This window comes from Periplaneta americana, chromosome 15 (assembly GCF_040183065.1).
Source record: "Periplaneta americana isolate PAMFEO1 chromosome 15, P.americana_PAMFEO1_priV1, whole genome shotgun sequence".
Classification (NCBI taxonomy): domain Eukaryota; kingdom Metazoa; phylum Arthropoda; class Insecta; order Blattodea; family Blattidae; genus Periplaneta; species Periplaneta americana.
In genome coordinates, this window is record NC_091131.1 from 166,430,290 (window position 1) to 166,449,870 (window position 19,581).

The 19,581-nt window shown below is 34.6% G+C and overlaps 1 protein-coding gene across 2 annotated transcripts in view; it reads left to right on the plus strand.

Moving 5' to 3' along the window:
- Crag (DENN domain-containing protein Crag) overlaps positions 1 to 19,581 on the plus strand; it is a 219,850-nt gene that overhangs the window by 46,672 nt on the left and 153,597 nt on the right. For both annotated transcript variants that reach the window (XM_069848500.1, XM_069848499.1), the window contains exons 7-9: positions 3,568 to 3,794; positions 10,174 to 10,299; positions 17,569 to 17,713. In XM_069848500.1, the coding sequence (XP_069704601.1) occupies positions 3,568 to 3,794; positions 10,174 to 10,299; positions 17,569 to 17,713 (498 nt within the window). The remainder of the gene's footprint in view (positions 1 to 3,567; positions 3,795 to 10,173; positions 10,300 to 17,568; positions 17,714 to 19,581) is intronic.

Below are 19,581 nucleotides of genomic sequence, written 5' to 3' on the forward strand. Positions count from 1 at the left end.
TGAGAAAGTATAATATTTATTTTTGCACTTTGTTTTAATATTTGTTTTTTGATCAGGTTGATGCTATTCATCAAATAATAATGATGATGATGATAATGATAATGATCATGATGGTGGTGATGGTGATGGTAAACTCATCTTTCATACTGACCACGTTATAAATGTTTTTACTCTGAGTTTAGATTTTGATATAAAATATTATAATTTATATATATTATTGGTGACCAAGACTCCATGGTGCAATGAATGTCAATAATGTTGAATACTTAGGTTTTTTACTGAAGATGAGTTACAAAAGCCTGAAGCATAATACTGTAGCTGTTTATACATTTCAAAATAAACTCATTACACTCTTTGCTACACTAATTCAAAATCTTAAAAAAAATACAGTGGATTCTGCTTAATAGGACCACGTTGAGATCATGCGTTTGGTCCAATAATGTGGCTGGTCCTCTTAACTGGAATTAGATACATATATAGTCGTGTACTGTATTTGTGCCTTTAAGCTTGGTTCTAATATGCAGCTGGTCCTATTAATTAATTACGCGGAATCCACGTTACTACTTTTCAGATGGCAGTGCTGCCCAATATAAAAACTACAAAAACTTTGGTTGACATATCAGTTAAGGCTACCCTGATAGCTTCAATTTCACCGTCTTAAGCTGACCTGTGGATGCCTTCTACTGTATAGAAAGCAAAGATATTGCTGTATACTTCGCCACCAACATTATCATTATCCCTCATTTTGGATCCATCTGTATAGACACAAAGCCAATCAGTTCTGGATAATTGAAGTTAATAGTTTCAAGACCCAGGGAACTTACTATATCTGTTGGTGTTTCTTTTTTACAAATAGCATCTTCCAAATCTACGGAGAATAAGTTGGAGTTAGAAGGTATTGGATTTAAAAATTGAGGAAGAGGTTCTGGAGTATTAAAAGTCTGATATATTTCCCTCAATTCCATGATTTTTTGTGTAAATCCATGCTGTTTTTTCAACCTTCTTTAGACATTATGATAGGATTCCCAGAATTGGTCTCCTGGAATTCTCAACAGCTTTTCGTATAGAATTAGTGCTTTCTCTTCAGTTAATCTATGAATTGGTTTAAGTCCTGTTAAGAGGAGCACGGCATTAATTGGAGTGGTTTTGACTCCACCAGTGAGGGGGCATAGAGCTTGGTTTTGCACTTGATCGATTTTATCTAATACTGTCTCCAAAGCTGTTATTAGGGGTTCACAACAGTACAAAATTTGAGGTAGTACATGAGAAATGAAACACTTCATTCAGATCTAGATCTAGCCAAAGTAGAGACTGTACTTCATTCTTCCTACACACGGTTATATGCAACATTGCCAACACATTCTAACAGCTTAATCAGCCAGATTCCTCGGAACCTGCCCCCTGCACGACCTGATCGTCACCTCAAGAGGAAAGACACACTGATTTGTTGATGCTTTGAGGAATGTTAATGGACGTCACCCTCTCCACAAGTCTCATATTATGTTGTTGTTGTTGTCTAGTGCCTTGCATCTGGCAATGAAGCCATTAGCAGTCGTGCTTTCCAATACTTTTGAACTGTAGTTTCTTCTGATCTTAATGCTTCACAGGTCTTCATTCATTTCTGCTGGATCGTTACACAGGACACATATGGGTGAAGCTGAGATACCTATTCTGTAGAGATGACTTGCTAGACAGTCATGATTTGTCAATAGTCTGAAGGCTGCAACTGCTGTTTTCCTTGGTCTCTGGGGGATTATATCTGGGTTGGGAAGTAGTGTAATCCATTTTTTGTCTTTAGCATTTGATTCTATTTCTTGCAGGTATGAATGAGAATATTTTGTAGTCATCAGGCGTTTCATTGAGGAATATGAGAAATTCAATTTAGATTTTTGTTTTATTGTTGTGCCTTTCTTGGCAAGTGTGTCTGCGGTTTCATTCCCCATGACTCCACAGTGTGCTGGAATCCATTGGAGACGGACGATCTTATTAACTTTTTGGAGTTGTGTTAACATTTTGTAGCATTCTCTTATTTTTGTTGACGTCTTTGTAGCATTTGAACATATTCCCTGAATTGCAGCTTTAGAATCTGAAAGAATTACTGTCTTGTTATATTTATTTAAGGGAAGATTTAATAATTGTCGGAGAGCAATGTGTATAGCCTCTATTTCACCATCATAATTTGTTGTGTCTCTGCCAACAGAATAATAAAAGGAAAAATGTGTACATGTAACTCCAGCTCCAGTAAGGTTTTCTGTGATTGATCCATCAGTATATATGTGTAGCCATTCTTCTGTAGGGTATCTAGTATTGATCGTTTCCAGTGCTAGAAGTTTTTGTATTTCTTTTGGTGTGTCTGATTTTCTTATTTCTTTTGTTAATTCCAAACTGAAGGCAGGTTGCAATAATTCCAATGGATTTTCTCTTATAAGTAAATTTTCTCATATTATTGTAATGTTAATTATTTCAGTACAATTGAAGTATCAATGTACAAAAATTGTCAAATAAAAGAAAAAAATGTATATTCATTTTGTATACTGTTTGTAGGATAGTGCGGTCACAACTCCATTTTTAACCTGCAATTCGTTTAATTTCATTTAACTGTTTGGATGATTAGGATATAATTTTTTCTGCCTGGTGAGACCATTTTAATTTCCTATCAAAGGTTACTTGTAAATACGTAAATACATCTGTTTTATGAAGTGGAATATCTTTGTATCTTAGGTTGGAACTTAGTTTTAGTCATATTTAGTTTTAGTCATATTTACGTTCATGTTATTGTGGTTACACCATTGTTCCAGGATTGCTGTGTTAAGAATGTTAGTGGTTTCTGACTCAGCTTTTCTTTTTGGTGTTTCAGTGTAAAAGACCAAATCATCCGCATATGGTAGGCATTTTATGTTGAGTATAGATTTTAATTCCTGAATTAAATCGTTTATGTATATATTGAACAAAACGCAGCTTAACACTGCTCCTTGAGGAATGCCAGTTTGCAACAAATTGCTTCCCGAAAGGGAAGATCTAAAACAGACTTTACATGAATGTTGATCAATGAAAGCCCTTAACCTTGAAGCATGTTAAATTTAATACTTAATTGAACAAGTTTGTATATCAGTTTTTCTCTCCAAACTGAGTCATATGCAGCTCTAAAATCTACAGAGACTGCAGTAAGTATGTTGCCTTTGTCTAAGGCATCCTTTATATCCTGACTAAATTTAGTAACTTGTTGAACATTCGATCTATGCTTCCTGAATCCAGCTTGTTCATAAGCTAATAATTTGTGAAATTCAATGTACCAGTTCAACCTTTGAGAAACCACGCATTCCATTAACTTTGCCATACATGTAGGATCTTTCCCCCCCCTTTTTAAATCGGAATAACAATAGCACTCTTGCAATGGAATGGTGTTAATCCTGCAGACTACAAAACAACATAGTGATTCAACAGTAATTTTAATGCATATATTGGGATGTATGCATTGAAATACTGTTGAATCACTATCTTGTTTCGTGGTTTGAGTACGGATTTTGAAGTGAATTATTTACATAAATTGTTATGTATTGTCACCAGGTGTATGGTTCAGCAGTGACGTTCTATGAACGTGTTTCAGAAGACATTCTGACAGCAGAACAATGCCGAGAGCTGCAGTTAAATGAGTCTTCTGGAAAAAAGACAGTGAACATTAACAAGTGCATATGTTTGCTGTCGCACTGGCCATTTTTTGATACGTTCGAAAAATTTCTTTTGTTCCTTTATGAAATGGCATGTAATGGTCTCCACACTGTGCCTATTGAAAGGTGAGTCGTTATTTGATTCCGTTTTACAGTAAAACCTGAGTCATACGTACCTGATTTCAATTATGCACATTTAAGAGTTATGTATAAATAAGGTTTGAATATAAGATAATTTTCGAATGTCTAGAATTCAGTTTAAGACAACATAGAGATCTGGGAGTACTTCAGGATTATTTTAACTTATCCAAATGTGTTTCCAATCAAAATTCCCATCATTCCTGTATGGAAGATAAAGCTCCTCCATCTGACTCAATTTTGGCGAGTTCCTTAATCTCTCCCCATGTCTTGCCTCTGCTATAATTGTACATTTCCAAGTTATCTTTGGTCTATCTATTCCTCGATTTCGTTGTGGGTTCCAGTCAGGTGCTCTCCTGTCTATATCATTTAGAGATCGGCGAAGTGTATATTTCAGCCATTCCCACTTCTTCTACCCAATTTTCATGTCTGTTGTATTTGTTTAGTTTTTATCTATTTCATTTGTATTCTGGCCCAGTCAGAATATTCTTAGCATCCTACTCAGACATATCTCAATAAAGATTTGCAACTGGTTTGTAATGGCTTTTGTTAGCGACGGCATTTTAATCAATAGAAAGTGATTAGAATTTCAACGTGTAATATAAATGCACTACATACATTTACTAAACATTTTTTTTTTCAATCATGAACTCGACTTCTTAATTATTAATATTTTATATTATAGAAGTTTATTACACACCTCTTGAAATTTCAGTTTTTGTTTTGTTGGGATTTGTGTCATCTTTTATACATTTTTGTCTTTTAGTGGATAGCACTTCCTTTTACTGTCAGACATGATTGCCAGACAGACCTGCAAGTGTTTTAAAATATTTGGAACATGTTCCATGAAAATGAAGATAAGATAGCATGCAAAGACAGAACATGCTGGCTCTGTGTTCATTCGTCTGGACTGTGTGAGTTTGCTGTCTGATCAGTATGAGTCCTGTAACCTTGAGGTCACTGTAAAGAAGCAGAGGTGTTCACTGTCACGTGGCTTGTATCAGTGGTCATCAACTGATTTGCACTGTGCATCTCCCTAGCTCACTCGCTTGCCCCGAACAACCGAGTGTGTGGTAATGAAGCAGAGGTTCAGTGACAATGTCTCTATTGGACATGATTTGAATAAATGAACATTAACTTTATTATTGCATTACTTACTTACAAATGGCTTTTAAGGAACCTGAAGGTTCCTTGCCACCCTCACATAAGCCCGCCATCGGTCGTCATCGGTCCCTATCATCACACCCCACCTCACTCAAATCCATTTTACTATTATCCTCCCATCCACGTCTCGGCCTCCCTAAAGGTCTTTTTCCCTCCGGTCTCCCAACTAACACTCTATATGCATTTCTGCATTCGCCCATACGTGCTACATGCCCTGCCCATCTCAAACGTCTGGATTTTAAGTTCCTAATTATGTTAGGTGAAGAATACAATGCGTGCAGTTCTGTGTTGTGCAACTTTCTCCATTCTCCTGTAACTTCATCCCGCTTAGCCCCAAATATTTTCCTAAGCACCTTATTCTCAAACACCCTTAACCTATGTTCCTCTCTCAGAGTGAGAGTCCAAGTTTCACAACCATACAGAACAACCGGTAATATAACTTTTATAAATTCTAACTTTCAGATTTTTTGATAGCAGACTGGATGATAAGAGCTTCTCAACCGAATAATAACACGCATTTCCCATATTTATTCTGTGTTTAATTTCCTCCCGAGTGTCATTTATATTTGTTACTGTTGCTCCAAGATATTTGAATTTTTCCACCTCTTCGAAGGATAAATCTCCAATTTTTATATTTCCATTTCGTACAATATTCTGGTCACGAGACATAATCATATACTTTGTCTTTTCGGGATTTACTTCCAAAGCGATCGCTTTAATTGCTTCAAGTAAAATTTCCGTGTTTTCCCTAATCGTTTGAGGGTTTTCTCCTAACATATTCACGTCATCCGCATAGACAAGAAGCTGATGTAACCTGTTCAATTCCAAACCCTGCCTGTTATCCTGAACTTTCCTAATGGCATATTCTAGAGCGAAGTTAAAAAGTAAAGGTGAAAGTGCATCTCCTTGCTTTTGCCCGCAGTGAATTGGAAAAGCATCAGATAGAAAGTGACCTATACGGACTGTGCTGTATGTGTCACTGAGACACATTTTAATTAATCGAACTAGTTTCTTGCGAATACCAAATTCAATAAGAATATCATATAATACTTCCCTCTTAACCGAGTCATATGCCTTTTTGAAATCTATGAATAACTGATGTACTGGACCCTTATACTCCCATTTTTTCTCCATTATCTGTCGAATACAAAAAATCTGATCAATAGTCGATCTATTGGCGGCCGGGTAGCTCAGTTGGTAGAGCAGCTGGCTACGGACTGGAAGGTCCGGGGTTCGATCCCAGGTGGTGACAGGATTTTTTCTCGTTGCCAAACTTTCAGAACGGCCCCAAGGTTCACTCAGCCTTCTATAAAATTGAGTACCGGGTCTTTCCCGGGGGTAAAAAGGCGGTCAGAGCGTGGTGCCGACCACACCATCTCATTCTAGTGCCGAGGTCACGGAAAGCATGGGGCTCTACCTCCATGCCCCCCAAGTGCCTTCATGGCATGTTACGGGGATACCTTTACCTTTTTTTTATAGTCGATCTATTACGCCGAAAACCGCACTGATGATTCCCAATAATTTCATCTACGTACGGAGTTAATCTTCTCAAAAGAATATTGGACAAAATTTTGTACGATGTCAACAAAAGTGATAGTCCTCGAAAGTTACCACAGTTGGTTTTGTCCCCCTTTTTAAAAATAGGTACAGTTATGGACTCCTTCCATTGTTCTGGTACAATTTCCTTTTCCCAAATAGCAAGTACAAGTTTATAAATTTCGCTATATAATGCACTTCCACCCTCTTGTATTAATTCTGCTGGAATTTGATCGATACCTGAAGACTTGTACTTTTTCAGATTTTCTATCGCAATTTCGACTTCTGAAAGCATTAGAATATTTATATATTGCATTTACAATCAGAGTAAGACATTAAATAGTGGCAGCACAATTGTTACATATTACTGACACATTTTCCATTAAATACTTAATATTCAAATTAAGAAAAACCTTGTATGTATTTTTAAATTAAACACTGATTGCCACTACATACACAAATATGCATTAACTAAACCATGAACTTAATGAATGGTACTATTTTAAGTTCGAAAGGGGATAAATAATTGAAATGAAAAACTAAAAAATGTTTATGAAAGAAACAGAGTAAAAATAATATTGCTATTTGTGAAACACGAATAAAAGTTTATTCAACAATGGCAGCGATTTTTCGGGATTTTTGGGTCCTCTTTTCACGCACCAACCATAACAGTTTCAGGCAAGGTGTTGTCCTTGGATGTACAGTAGTTCCTTCACAGGGACTGTGATGGGAGGGAGGGGAGGAGCGCGAAATTTTTAACTCCGATGAATTTGCAGGATGCCTTTCATTATTAAACATTCAGTCTGATTTACTAATCAGCTTCATTTACATTGTTTGTTGTTAATATAGCAACAAGAATAAATTAAATTTCAAATTTTAAGATTGTGTCTATTATTATTATTATTATTATTATTATTATTATTATTATTTTCCAAAATCGTTTTCTTATTATATCCAGTTAAGAGAGAATTATACAAATTTATATAGTGTTTGTATTGTGTTATAAAATTTGTATATGGTAACATAACAGTGCAAATGTAGCCCAACTAATCTCAATGTTTATTACAAATAAAGTAATGAAGTTTTAATAGAGAATAATATCACGTAGTACGGTAGCAATTTACTTTATTTAGCAGAAGGAATGATCAAACCATTGCGATCTTTTATAGTATGTATAAATTACTGCACTTACACATGACTATAACAGCTGCCGTGGCTCGAATTGTATTATGGTCTAAGATTTTTGAAAACGGAATTAGTTCCGAAACAATATAATATTTTGGTGATTATTACATTGTCAGTAGCTTGCTGTTATTTCAGAACTGTCCTTTGGAACTAATACTTTCTTGGAACTGGAACATTCGGAAAAGTTCCGGAAAGAGAATGACTTTTCCCAACACTATGCTATGAAAATCTTAAAATCTGACTCCATATGTTCAAGTCTTGAAACCGTGAATAAAATTCCTCCTGAAGGGGACGACGACTGTTGAGATATACTAGTTTTCCTTTTCAACATTGCAGCTAGCTTCTGCCAAGAGTTGCTACTGTACGGGAGATAGGGTTGCATAATGCCCTGCAGGGAGCAGAGTAGAGTGCACATGCTCGATTTTGGCTGAGTTGATGATCACTGGCTTATATGGTCCAGTATCTCACAACTGATTTTTAGGATTGTAGGAAATGATTAAAATATATCCAAAGTCATAAAAGAGATCCTGTGAAATTAAAATGAAATTACTATGATGTACCGAAGTACATATGATATTTCTGTGCAGGAATTTTGCATTACTTTATTACGTATCAATGCAAACAAAATTAAGTATAATTCAAACTCGATTTAAAGAAATAACTACTTGCAAAAGTGAATTACATACAAATCAATTTATTGTGTACAATTCAGAATTAATTTATATGTAATTAAATGTAATTTCGCAAGGACATGTACATAATTACATACAAATCAAATTTTCTTATAACTGGATTACACATAACCCAGGTTCTACTGTTTTTTTTTGTGTGTTTTTTGTAGGTATTTATTCTATATAATGCATCTTTATGATTTATTTGTTTTATAATATTGTATCATTTATGAACAAGTGTGTTATCTTTCTTTGTTATAAAGCATATGTATCATAATTTTGACTTATTATGTTCTAAACAATGCTATAACAGATGTTCCGTGACAGTTACTGCATTTTAAATTTTCTAAATTAGCTGGTATGTTCAATATACAGAACATCTCTAAATTTAATTAGCTGGTATGTTCAATATACAGAACATCTCTAAATTTAATTAACTGGTGTGTTCAATATACAGAACATCTCTAAACTTAATTAGCTGGTATGTTCAATATACAGAACATCTCTAAATTTAATTCACTGGTGTGTTCAATATACAGAACATCTCTAAATTTAATTAACTGGTGTGTTCAATATACAGAACATCTCTAAACTTAATTAGCTGGTATGTTCAATATACAGAACATCTCTAAATTTAATTCACTGGTGTGTTCAATATACAGAACATCTCTAAATTTAATTAACTGGTGTGTTCAATATACAGAACATCTCTAAACTTAATTAGCTGGTATGTTCAATATACAGAACATCTCTAAACTTAATTAGTTGGTATGTTCAATATACAGAACATCTCTAAATTTAATTAACTGGTGTGTTCAATATACAGAACATCTCTAAACTTAATTAGCTGGTATGTTCAATATACTGTTCAATATACAGAACATCTCTAAATTTAATTAACTGGTGTGTTCAATATACAGAACATCTCTAAACTTAATTAGCTGGTATGTTCAATATACAGAACATCTCTAAACTTAATTAGCTGGTATGTTCAATATATAGAACATCTCTAAATTTAATTAACTGGTGTGTTCAATATACAGAACATATCTAAACTTAATTAGTTGGTATGTTCAATATATAGAACATCTCTAAACTTAATTAGCTGGTATGTTCAATATACAGAACATCTCTAAATTTAATTAACTGGTGTGTTCAATATACAGAACATCTCTTTATGTGCTTATCAGCACAGGCAAATGTAATATGGGTAATCTGTATGTAGGATTACTCATTCATAGAGTCAGCCATACCAATTCGTTATTCTATAATAGAAGAAACCCACAATAATTAAGGTACCATAACGTTTGGTATACTTTTGATGGAGGTTCTGGCTGTTATGTACACTTGGTCAAAATGAAACTGGCCGGCCTCTTCAGCAGTTAAAATTTTCTAAGTCCCTTTGGATGAGTGCGCAGTTCACTACCGTAAACCTCCGTGTGCCGCTTTCGTTAACTCCATAATACAAGGCGCTGTTTTATGGGTGGGCCATGCTAATTGAAAAATGTTTATGATGCAGACTGGAGGTACAAGGAGGAGATGTTTGGAAGGGGATGGAGAACCAGGTGATGGAAAGGTTTTCAAAGGAAATCAGATTTAATTTGTGATGTAATTCAAGTGTAATATTTAAAAATTGCTGTTCTGATGATTGCTCATAATGTAAAATTTTAAGGATATAATATTACATTAGTTTTTGGTAAAAGTAAAAGTAATGACTATGTATTTATGTGAAGTTAACAGTGTTTGCAAAACTTTGACGTATTATAGTGAAAGATAATAGTATATATTTAACTAGAGGTGCTTGCTTCCAGGCATATCTCCCATTTTCTGGAGGATGTGCCATTTCCATCTCCACAACGACCACGCATCTTAGTTCAGCTGTCTTCTACAGAGCGTGTGGTGCTGACTCAGCCTGAAGACCTCCCTCTTCCTCGCAGGTAAATTATGTTTATTTGTGAATAATATGAGTTTTAGCAATTTTCGTGTTATCTTTTTTTCCTTCTGGAATTTATTTTTAGAAAAAATAATGTTATTTTCTAATGCTACACTTGATAGTGAAGCCATTTGTATTCTTATGCGACAATCTTTTCCATAGATGATTTCATTCTGGTGGGTTGGACATTTAATGAAGTATTCACCATTCATTTATTCGTTTACTCTGCATAATGGGTATATGGCAAATATGCTTTGTCATGCAGTTCTGGTATATGGTTAGTCTGAAGGCCAGTTTTCTGGTTGCATGCGGTATTATATTTGAGTTGTGGCATATATCTTTCCATGTTTTCCTTTTGGAGCTTTTGTATAGAGAATCTTTTTTTCTTTTAACTTTAGACTATTGACAAGGTAATTTTTCTGTGGGTCGATAGGAGATTGTGCTACCTTTTTTGGTTAGTTTATATACAGTTTTGTTTCCTACAATTCCACAATGAGGAGGTATCCATTGAAGGTATCCTCTTATTATTAACTCTAGTAAGAGTATATTAATTTCAATTTCATTTAATTCATGATTAGGGGCATGAATAGGATTAGAAATTAATTTATTATCATTTATTCCCTTAGTATCAACTAATAAAAACTTATACACAACAGAAGCCTCAATGAAATATTTCATTGTACAAGCTTTAGCATCATCAACTCTTCTATTCCTACTATTTGTTTTTATTTAGTTTTTCAAGCTATGACAGCATTTTCTGTGGTTTTAACCCTTCAGCGCCGGAATTTAAATATCTCTGTGAAACCTAGCTGACTGGGATTTAAATGCCATAACATGTATCCCATTTTAATGCATGCATGCAAGTACTGGATTGACTTTCAGTTTTTTGCGTGATACAGTTGCTGTCGACTAAAGTTGATGCTAGAAATCAAAAGATAATAAATTTTGTTTCTGTTTCTATTGCGTGGATTGCTGCTGGGAGCCAGATAATACCACTGCATTTCGTACCATGAAACGGGTATACTTTGCATCACTTTTATAGATGGTAAATAGAAACACTGTTAAAAAGAAGATACCACTTTTCATATTACAAAGAAACATCTCAGGAATGACCTCTAATTTAGCAGAAATGCATATATGTACTTATAATTTTGTATTAAATTTCTTTGTAAATTGCATAATCATTTAAATAGTGATGTGAAGTAACCTTATGGATTTGGTAACTTTGTATCACTGCTTATATTTCTGTATTTTTCAATTAATAAAATCACTGAATGTAATGTTACACTATCGAATGGATACTATGTGGTGAGGATATAAGGTACACTACATTCTGGGTATTATTTATACACAGGAAAACCCCGTTTTGAAGGCAAAATTTAGTTTGATGACAGAAAGAACTGCAAATGTTGATCAAAGTCTTATACAAACACAATTTAGAATGGTACTTGGACACTTGAAGCAGTATATTACAATTCAAAATCTGTTTCCAAATTTTGGAACTCGAAACAAGCCTCGTTTATTCAATCTCTTTCGTTGATTTATTCCTGCAATGATGTCCTTCCATCTATAGAACAGTTTATCACATTGATTTGGCCACTTCTATGATTTCAAGGCCCTCATCATAGCACAGACTTCAGTTTCTTCATCATTAAAGGTTTCTGTAACCCCAGGATATAGAACAAGTCATACTGAACAACCACAAATGCCCCAGCTTGGCGGTTCACTAGCTGGAAATTGGGTTCTGTTTGCTCTGGAAGCTCTTCCTCTTCATCAATTGCTTCTAGCTGCAGGACTTCCAGTCTCCTTCATCTGATGAATTCTGGCATATGACATCATTATCACATTCTAAGTCACTGTTTTCCAATGTTTGCTTCTTAATTTTCCTTTTGGTTGGAGACACTGATGCTTGTTGCATAATCTCTTCATGGGCAACACTCTTATCAGCAGGAACGTCAATCTTCCCCCTTCTTTTCATTTTATTTATTTCGTTTTCTCCTGTGCAAGAGATTCTAGTGTTTTCTAAAACTCCTAGAAATGCTCCATTTACTGCCTTTTCATTGACTTCTCTATTTGGCACTCGCTGGAGGAATGATGTTTGCTTAGGGGGTTACTTTGCATAAGTTTTTGTGTGGTGCAAGGTAACCCCAAAATCTGAAACACACATCAAGTGGAAATTACACAAAAATACTCCAAAGGAAAGGAATTTAGCAGTTAAATGGAATATTTTTAGAATCCCCATTAAATCTAGGATGAGAAATTGTATTATGTACCTCAAAATATGCACACAAAACGACGATGCAGATGGAATTTTAGTACTGCTGTCTCGAAAATATTTTGTTACACCAAAGAACACAGTACAGGAAGTGGAGCAAAATGGAGAATGTCTATGAAAATGTATCAATCAATGCTTTGATGTTCAATTTATTGGCCAATAATGAAACTACTTGACTTTATTTACAATCTTGTTCAGCAGATGGTGTTAAAACTTTTCTTATAACTGATGCAAAGTAACCCCTAAAGGTGCAAAGTATACCCGTTTTATGGTGCAATGAGATTATGAATATACAGAGCGTTCGCCTACGAGTGGGGCCAGGAAAGCGGCATGTGCTGATACGCCGCTTTGTGTGTGCAGTTGCTGAGACACGCTTGACAATCAAGGTCGACAAGTTATGAGTTGTGAGCCAGCTGTTGCAGTGTTTTTACGTACAGTGCAGTTTCTTGACACTTGCTTAAATATTCAGTGTGTGTGTAAAATTTGTGAACAATGCAAAATGCAAAATTCACGCTTGAACAGAGAGTTTTTATGTATGATGCTTATGTGAAAACACAGACTCATGTAGAGAGGTGCGTAGGCAATTTGAAGTGAAATATCTAATTCCGGGTAGAGAGAATGTTAGATGTCTTGTTAACAAATTAAGGACAACAGGATCGCTAAATGCTATAATTCCTAAGCGAAAACGAAGAGTATTGACGGAAGAAAAAATTGATGAAATCAGTGCATCATTTACACGCTCTCATAATAAATCTCTAAGACGTGTTTCACAGGAAGTTAGTGTTTCGAAAACATCAGTCTTTACTGCTGCTAAACTTTCAAAATTAAAACCTTACAGAGTGAGTATCGTGCATGAATTACGGCCTAGAGACGATGAAAAACGAGTTCAGTTTTGTAATTGGATTTTACAAAGTATTGTGGATCCTCATTTAATAATTTTTTCTGATGAGGCGTGGTTTCATTTACATGGTCATGTTGCCTCACAGAACAGTAGGTATTGGAGTACAGAGAATCCCCATTTAATTCATGAGGTTCCATTGCTTGACGAAAAGATTGGCGTTTGGTGTGCTGTTACAGCGAAGTGCATTATTGGGCCCATTTTCTTTCAGGATACAGTAAATGCACAAAGATATCGCACTCTAATACTCGCGCCATTTTTCCAAATGCTATCAGATGATGAGAAACTCAATGGGTATTTCCAACAAGATTCAGCAACAGCCCATATAGTCCATGAATCCATGAACGATATAAGTGATGTTTTTGGAGAAAGGATTATTTCTCAGGACTTATGGCCGCCACGTTCCCCTGACCTTACAGTGTGCGATTTTCATTTCTGGGGAACTCAAAAAAATAATGTCTATAGGAATAATCCTCACAGCATAGATGAATTGATGGCGAATATAACAAGAGAGATTAGGAAAATTATCGAAGGCGAACTTATTTGTGTGAATGATAATTTTATTAAAAGATGCCAGAAATGTGTGGATTCAGATGGACATCACGTCCAACATCGTCTGTAACAAGGTTAGTACTACGTAGAAAAATTCTCGTGTGCATGCTATTATTATAGAAAGCGGAAGCTTACGGATAGACGATTCCCGCAGGTAGGCCGCTTTCCTGGCCCCACCCGTAGGCGAATGCTCTGTAGAAAGGATAACTTTTAGTTCCCCATCAAAATTCCTTCTTGCATATTGTAATGATTTGTCAAAAGAAAACTGTTTACTTGTGATTCCTTCTCCAATACCCTCAGATTAGATATTAAGGAAAAAAATATAGTGTAGCAATTCTTTCTTTCAATCAAGTTTTTTTTTCACATAAGTGCATTACTGTATTTACCCGCATAATAGACACACTTCTTTTTTCGATTTTTATAACAAAAAACTAGGGTGCGTCCTTATGTGAGGGGGAAAAAAAAAACATGTATTCAAGATGCGCCAGCTCGAATGCTGAAATAATCGATAGAATATGTAGCAATATATGGATCGCGACTAATTTGATATATCAATTGCGTCACACTTAAGACGATAGATAGTTAGCAGTATTTGTATAAACAGATGATAACGTGCAACAATGAATACAGCGACAATAAGATAAGACACTTTATTGTTATTATTAACACTAGCCTTACCTTATTCATTGCCAGGTTCAGCATCACTGCAGATGTCCTAAGAATACTACGTTATTAATTGGAGAGTAGGTCTATCTATATTTTGTGCACGTAAAAAAAGAACCAATCACGATTGCAGTGGTACCATGCATTGTTCTTTAGAAACTTGAATTTAAACATAAGCAATACACCCAATCTTACGACTTTCAATATTATTAAAACAATCTTTATTTAAAATGAGATGTCTCTATTATGTGGGAATTTTTTTTTATTTTAAATTGTTATTTTAAATTGGGGTGCATCCATTATGCGGGTAAATACGGTAATATGGCTGCTATTTTTCATTCTTTTGCCACCCTTTGAATTAGTGTCTCAGGTCATGACCTCTGCTGTTGTTTATTATACATGATATCACAAATAAGTTCTTTATTCTTTTCATGTCAATTTTTTTTTTAGAAATTGAATGTAATATTCAACCAATCAGATCCTATGTATTACAAAAGGATCTAAAAATACATTTAAAATTGCAAGCCTCACCCAGATCTCAGATGTTCTTCAAACTGTCAGATAATATTCTATGTAATTTCTACAAAATAAACAAAGAAGAAATACCAATCTATATCACAGACACACTCATTGCTAAAACTCCAGTTGTGAACGAAATTCCTCCATGGAAATGGGTGATTCCAGAACATAGCATACAAATTCCAGGAAATCATTCCAAAAATGATCCTCCATAAATTCTTAAGTTAGATTCCATGGAACTATAAGGATCACCTTCAGATTTATACAGTTGGATCTCTAAATCCTAATAATGGGACATCAGGAGCAGGATATTATATTCTAAAATATCAAGAAAGTTACTTCATACCATGTTCATCTTCTTTCAGTCTTGACACCGAATTGCTAGCTATTGATACTGCTCTTCAATATGTTACTTAAATTTCTGAAAAATCTATTTGCATACTTACCGACTGCAAGGGGGAGCTATATTTAATATAATTAAATATGTACCAAACCTATACGCACATAGAATTATTCCAATTCAGAAACAACTAAGTAAACTAAAAGAACTCCAAAAGGAAATAACATTTCAATGGATACCTACCTAGTCATTGTGGTATACCTGGAAACGAGAAAATCGATAATATTGCAAAACAGACACAGATTTGCTACCAAGACGTTTTCAAGTGATATCTCTATCCAGTGCTTCTATGGATCAACAATTGGCTCTCTTCTGACAAAGGAAAAATTTTACAGTCTGTACAAAAGAAACCAAATGACCTGGAAATGTACAAAAACTTGCCTAGATATAGTCAAACATTTTTAACAAGAGCCAGAACAGGTCACATTGTCACACAATTGTACTTCACCGATTTTACCTTTCTGATAATCCTACTTGTCTGTGGTGTAAAAATCATGATGAAGATCTGGAACACATTCTTTTATACCGTCCATTCATGAACCACAAAAGGAATAAATTAAAATCATCTGTACCAGTTGCAGAAGACACAGCTCTGCAGTATATATTGACTACACCCCAACTCTGGTTACTAGCAACAAGCATCTATAATGAACACTGATCAAAATACCCCTCATTTCTCATGGAAAAACAAAAACTGAATAGACTACAGGGGACTATAGTGGACTTTATGTTGTCAGCAAACAGCTGGATACATTAAGAAGATTGATTGATTGATGTCAACATTTATGTTGTTTCTCAAGGAAATTCCGTCTTTTCGGTAATTTAATCTTGTTTGATACAGTGTATGATTATTTACTTTCTCAATAAATTTAGTATCACTGTCGAATTTTTTTTTTGGGTCCATATGGAGTAGTTTTCCACATTATATATGTTTTGAAAGTTTCGTTATCACGAGGAAATTACAATATCTGTTATAGCATCTCTCATTTCATTCTGAACAGATGGAAAAACTATTTTGCGTAACTACTAAATGTACATAGGCCAAATAGAAATGATCTGGACGAAATTCAAATACAAACTGCTGAGCCATTATACCCATAACCCACAATTTCTGAAGTCGAAATTGCTATAGAAAATCTGAAAAAGTACAAGCCTCCAGGTATCAATAAATTTCCAGCAGAAATAACACAAGAGGGTGGAAACGCATTATGTAGTGAAATTTATAAGCTTATTTATGCTATTTGGGAAAATGAAATTGTACTCAAACAATGTAAGCAGTCCATAATTGTATCTATCTTTAAGAAGGGGGAAAAGATTAGTAACTTTCGAGGAATATCACTTTTATTGACATCATACAAAATTTTGTCCAATATTCTTTTGAGAAAATTAACTCCTTATGTAGACGAAATTATTGGCTATCATCAGTGTAGTTTTAGGCTTAATAGTTCGACTATTGATCAGTTTCGTTTATTCGACATATTTTGGGGAAAAAATGGAAATTTCATTCGGAGCATAATATGAATTGTCATCAAAAGGAGTTGAATTTCACATATTCTTGGAGGTCAGTTGACATTTCTGTAAAAATTGACTGGCTTACATATTTGTAATGGAGAATGTTAATTTACTGCTGCTGTTAACGATGGCAGGAGCAGCTTTATTTATATCTATCTTCCAATAAGTCTGACAATAAACAGTCGTTCCTTCTTTTCATGCCCAGTTATGTGCAGTAAAGTAAGAGTTCTTTGCTCGATGGTGTGTTGTCATGCAAGACATATATATATGTTCCAGTCTTTTCAAGTATTGGTTGAGGAAATCTTTAACAGTTCCGCTGTCAGGAAATGTATTGTAATGACAACAGTTACATGAAATCACACTTCTCATTTTCTTTTATTCTTAAAAACGTAGTTGGTTCTTGTGCACAATTTGTCACCAATTTTTTTTTAACGTTTTCTGTTTTATTTTCTAGTGGTGCAGGTTTTCGAGAGTTGCTTATGAATCTGGGTCCAGACAACTGTCTCATGATTTTACTTCTGGCTTTGACTGAACAGAAGCTGCTTGTTCATTCTCTGCGTCCAGATGTCTTGACAGCAGTGGCAGAGGCCGTATCCATGGTGTGTTAAGTTTTATATTTCTTGTTGTTTACTTTTTCATATTAGATCCTTTCAAACTTTCTTCCAAAAACGAGTTATTGTGTTAGTGTATGTTTCTGTGTACAACTTCGTAATATAATATGGTATACAGTTACAGTGAGAAAGTCTTTGTACTTGCATCCATTAAAATATCTAAAACTTGCTTGTAGATTTAAAACTTCTTTACATGCAATAATGTAGGTTATTCTTGTATACTGTAATTCACGAATATATATAATTTTTTTTGTAATGCTTAAAAAATATGTACACAGTGACACTTCGATTATGATTGTTAATTTGTTTCACAAAACTTCGATAGTTACTGACATGATAACCGAATAATTGAAACCATTGTTATACCGACAGATTAAAAAATAACCTAGTCGTATATAAACATATTTTTTTAGTTTATAACTTTGAACAAGGTAATGTATTACAATAACTGTTGTCCCTTAATGCTATCTTATTGAGTTAATTTAATTTTAAAATGTATCAAATTCATTTCATTTATTGTAGGACTCAAAAATTCTGAAAGGCTATAAAATTCAGTCACCGTATACTGCTTGAACACAGACTCACACAGAAGCACAGTTAAAAGAAATGTTGGTCAAGTATATTATTATTCCACAATAATCTAGGAGGAGAGAAATCCTATGTAGCATAATTATCAATTTTTGTTAATACAGCTTCAGTTCCAGCAACTTTTTAGTCAATATTCCTTTCTAATCCTTTATTAATAGGAAGCTAAGAAAATACTGTACAGTAAGGTATTTGGTGTAATCACATACTATTTATTTCATGGTCAGTGGAGAAATTTTCATTAGAAATGTCTGAGACAGAGTGTTCTTATTTTTAATCTTTCATACGAATTCAAATTAAAATATATCATGTTCTGTGAAAAAAAAAAAAAAAAAAATAGTCTTCCAGCTTGCATAGCCCATTTCCAGCCAATGCAGGATGTTAAAAGTACAGTATTACCATTCGATAGAGCTTACCCAATTTAATTATATAAAAATGTTTGGGATGTTTGATGAAACTCACTTCACTTTATTTTAAAATCTAACATGGAAAAATCACATAAACAAAGTAATTGAAAAAGCAACACAGAGATTAAATACATTGAAGTGTTAACAACTGTCACATGGATCATATTAAACACTACATACAGAATCTTGAAACGGAAAAACAAGAAGCTCTTTCACATTTGAACATTCCCAACAATGCAGAAGCACATTTGATGGCAGGCCGAAGTTTAAGATCTGAGTTACAGCAGAGGTCATTTAATAATTGGTGTCGTCTTCCACAAAAAGGCAAAGGAGTGGTAACTTACAGTGAAGATCCAAAAAACAACTCTTGGATTAGTAATAGAAGAGGGATATCATCCTCAGAGTGGACCAATTCCATAAAGATGTCCACAAACATCGCAGCAATACGATCGGTGCCAGGTCGTTCCTTTCAAGATCAAAACTGTTGTCATCCAGGATGCAGCGAAGTAGAAACCCTTGGGCATGTTTTGGGTTATTGCCCTAAAGGAGAACTACTGAGAACAATCGCCACCATAAAGTGAGAAGCTCCATTGGAACCACTCTTCGGAAGGCAAAGTGGGAGGTTCACGAAGAAGTGCACTGCTTGGCTGAGAATGGGTCAACGAGAAGAGCAGACATTATAGCCATCGATCGCCGGAATCAAAGAAGCCTCATTCTTGACCCCACTGTCCGTTTTGAGAAGGATGATCAACAAGCCAATAACGTTAACGATGAAAAGAAGTCTATTTACAACTCATGTTTTCCTCACTTCAGTGAGAGATAACAAAATGAATATTAATACATGGGAAGTGAAAGGACTTCTTT